The sequence below is a fragment of the Manihot esculenta genome, chromosome 11 (assembly GCF_001659605.2).
Source record: "Manihot esculenta cultivar AM560-2 chromosome 11, M.esculenta_v8, whole genome shotgun sequence".
Taxonomy (NCBI): domain Eukaryota; kingdom Viridiplantae; phylum Streptophyta; class Magnoliopsida; order Malpighiales; family Euphorbiaceae; genus Manihot; species Manihot esculenta.
This window is the reverse complement of record NC_035171.2, coordinates 11,254,450-11,256,434: the sequence shown is the minus strand read 5'-3', so window position 1 is coordinate 11,256,434 and position 1,985 is coordinate 11,254,450. Positions and strand designations below refer to the sequence as shown.

The 1,985-nt window shown below is 34.0% G+C and overlaps 1 protein-coding gene across 1 annotated transcript; it reads right to left on the bottom strand.

Moving 5' to 3' along the window:
* Window positions 1–207: 207 nt before the first annotated feature.
* LOC110626152 (ethylene-responsive transcription factor ERF113) lies at window positions 208–1,747 on the bottom strand. Its single transcript, XM_021771921.2, has 2 exons — window positions 1,323–1,747; window positions 208–1,124 (listed from the first exon to the last, which is right to left on the bottom strand). Exons 1-2 carry the CDS (start codon window positions 1,498–1,500, stop codon window positions 460–462), a joined length of 843 nt encoding a protein of 280 aa, XP_021627613.1. The 5' UTR covers window positions 1,501–1,747; the 3' UTR covers window positions 208–459.
* Window positions 1,748–1,985: the final 238 nt, after the last annotated feature.

Below are 1,985 nucleotides of genomic sequence, written 5' to 3'. Positions count from 1 at the left end.
TTTCCACTAGCTAGCTTCCAACATTATCAATGATAAAAGCCAATAACTCTTGAAAATTCAAGTGGAATTACTTATAAAATCACACATAAAATAGTGATTTAATCAATGAATTTCAGCTTATTGATATCAGAGTCGTCTCTAAAATTGAGATCTCGAGTTTAAATTATAATCAAAGCATCCAAACGGAGTCGATTATATAAAGTAAAATAAAATAAACTAGTGATTCATGAAATCTGATTGTAAAATAATGAAGTTCTCAAAAGCATATATACATTTATTTTTAAATTGTATTATCTCAGGTTAATTTAGTTCTACTTGAAAATGAAATAAGCGTTGTCTTTGAACATAAAGAAATAGAACTTAACAGTATTTTTATTATAAACCTGAGATAAGGATCAAGATCCCAGAAGTGCAGCTTCTTGTAAAACGTAGATTCATGAACCCTAATTGATACGTAAATTAATTACTCCTGGGAGTATTATCATCAAACTTCCTCTCCTCATCAAGAAAATGATGCTGATGAGTAGCAGAAGGAAACCCAGAAACCATCTGTGGAAAAAACCTCGAAAAATCATCTTCACCTTGTTGTTGGTTTACTCCAGATAAAGAAGCTGAGGATGAAGAAGATGCCATTGAGAAAGATCCTGAAACAAATGGCTCTGGATTATAATTATAGTAAAGACCTGAAGATGCAGCATACTGCAGATAGCTATTATCATCGCTTGAGAGTAGCTGCGCATACTGCAAAAGATTTGGGAACGCTTCGTGTGTCAATGGAGGTTGAAATGGATGAGGAGGAGGATTAATATTGCCAGCTGATGATGATGTAGAAACAAGAATATTATTATTATTTGGAAGAAGATGTGGGTTTTGGTAATTAGGAGCTGGCGAGAAGCTGGTGCATAGATTATTAGCAGATCTTTGTTGAACAAGTTCAGGGAAATTGAGCTTAGCTTTTGTGCCTTTGAACTTTAGAGCAGCTGCATCATAGGCAGCTGCAGCAGCTTCTGCCGTGTCAAAGGTTCCAAGCCAGACACGAGCAGCCTTCTTTGGGTCACGGATTTCGGCTGCCCACTTTCCCCATGGTCTTTGTCTCACTCCTCTATAGTGTCTTCTTCTCATCCCTTCACAAACAAAATGTCAACTAATCCTCATCAGTCTCTCCATTATCTAGATCAAAGCACAAGATATATGACAGTAGCAAAAAGACTACAAAGATCTCCAATAGGGTTTGTGTCTATGATTCATGAGGAGCCAAGTAAAGAATTTAATCATTTTTCCGAGAAAACACAAGATAATCATAAAGATTTGCTTTGATTTACCTTGATCAGTATTAGCAGATTCAAGATTTTCTTGAACATGTTCATCCAGCCTGTGGTTACCGGCCATGGCGTGAGCAAGAAACGATTGGCCTTGATCATAAAGAGATGGTTGGTGGTGAGTATGCAAGATTTGATCATCATTTCCCTCGTCAGAAGGAAGTGTCCTCTTTCCATGCATGCCTCGGATCCACCTTGTTTAACCAATTTTGCTTAAAATTTTCAAGGGTTTGGATCGCTGTATTGCATGAAATCTTTGATGAAGCAAAAGTATTTTGCTTGTAGCTATATGTAATAGAGAAAAAGGGAGATCTGCGGTTTGATGTAGATGATGATAAAGATGGAATAAAGCCAAAAAAGATATTAGAAAAGAAGGATATGGTGATATATTGTAAGAGAAAAATAGATTGAGTAGCAAGAAGAAACAAGAAGGGAAAAAGGAAAGTATTGTAGGGTTTTGATTGTTTCTGCAAGTTAAAATCAGTGACATATGCCCTGCTTTGTGCGAAATGACCAAAATAATAATAATAATAAATTACCATTTAAATAATAATAATAATAATAATAATAATAATAAATTATTTATGATGTATAGTTATATTGAAACATAAAAAGAAAATTTTAAAATTTTAAAATTTTTTTTCTTAATTAATGTATTATTTTTTT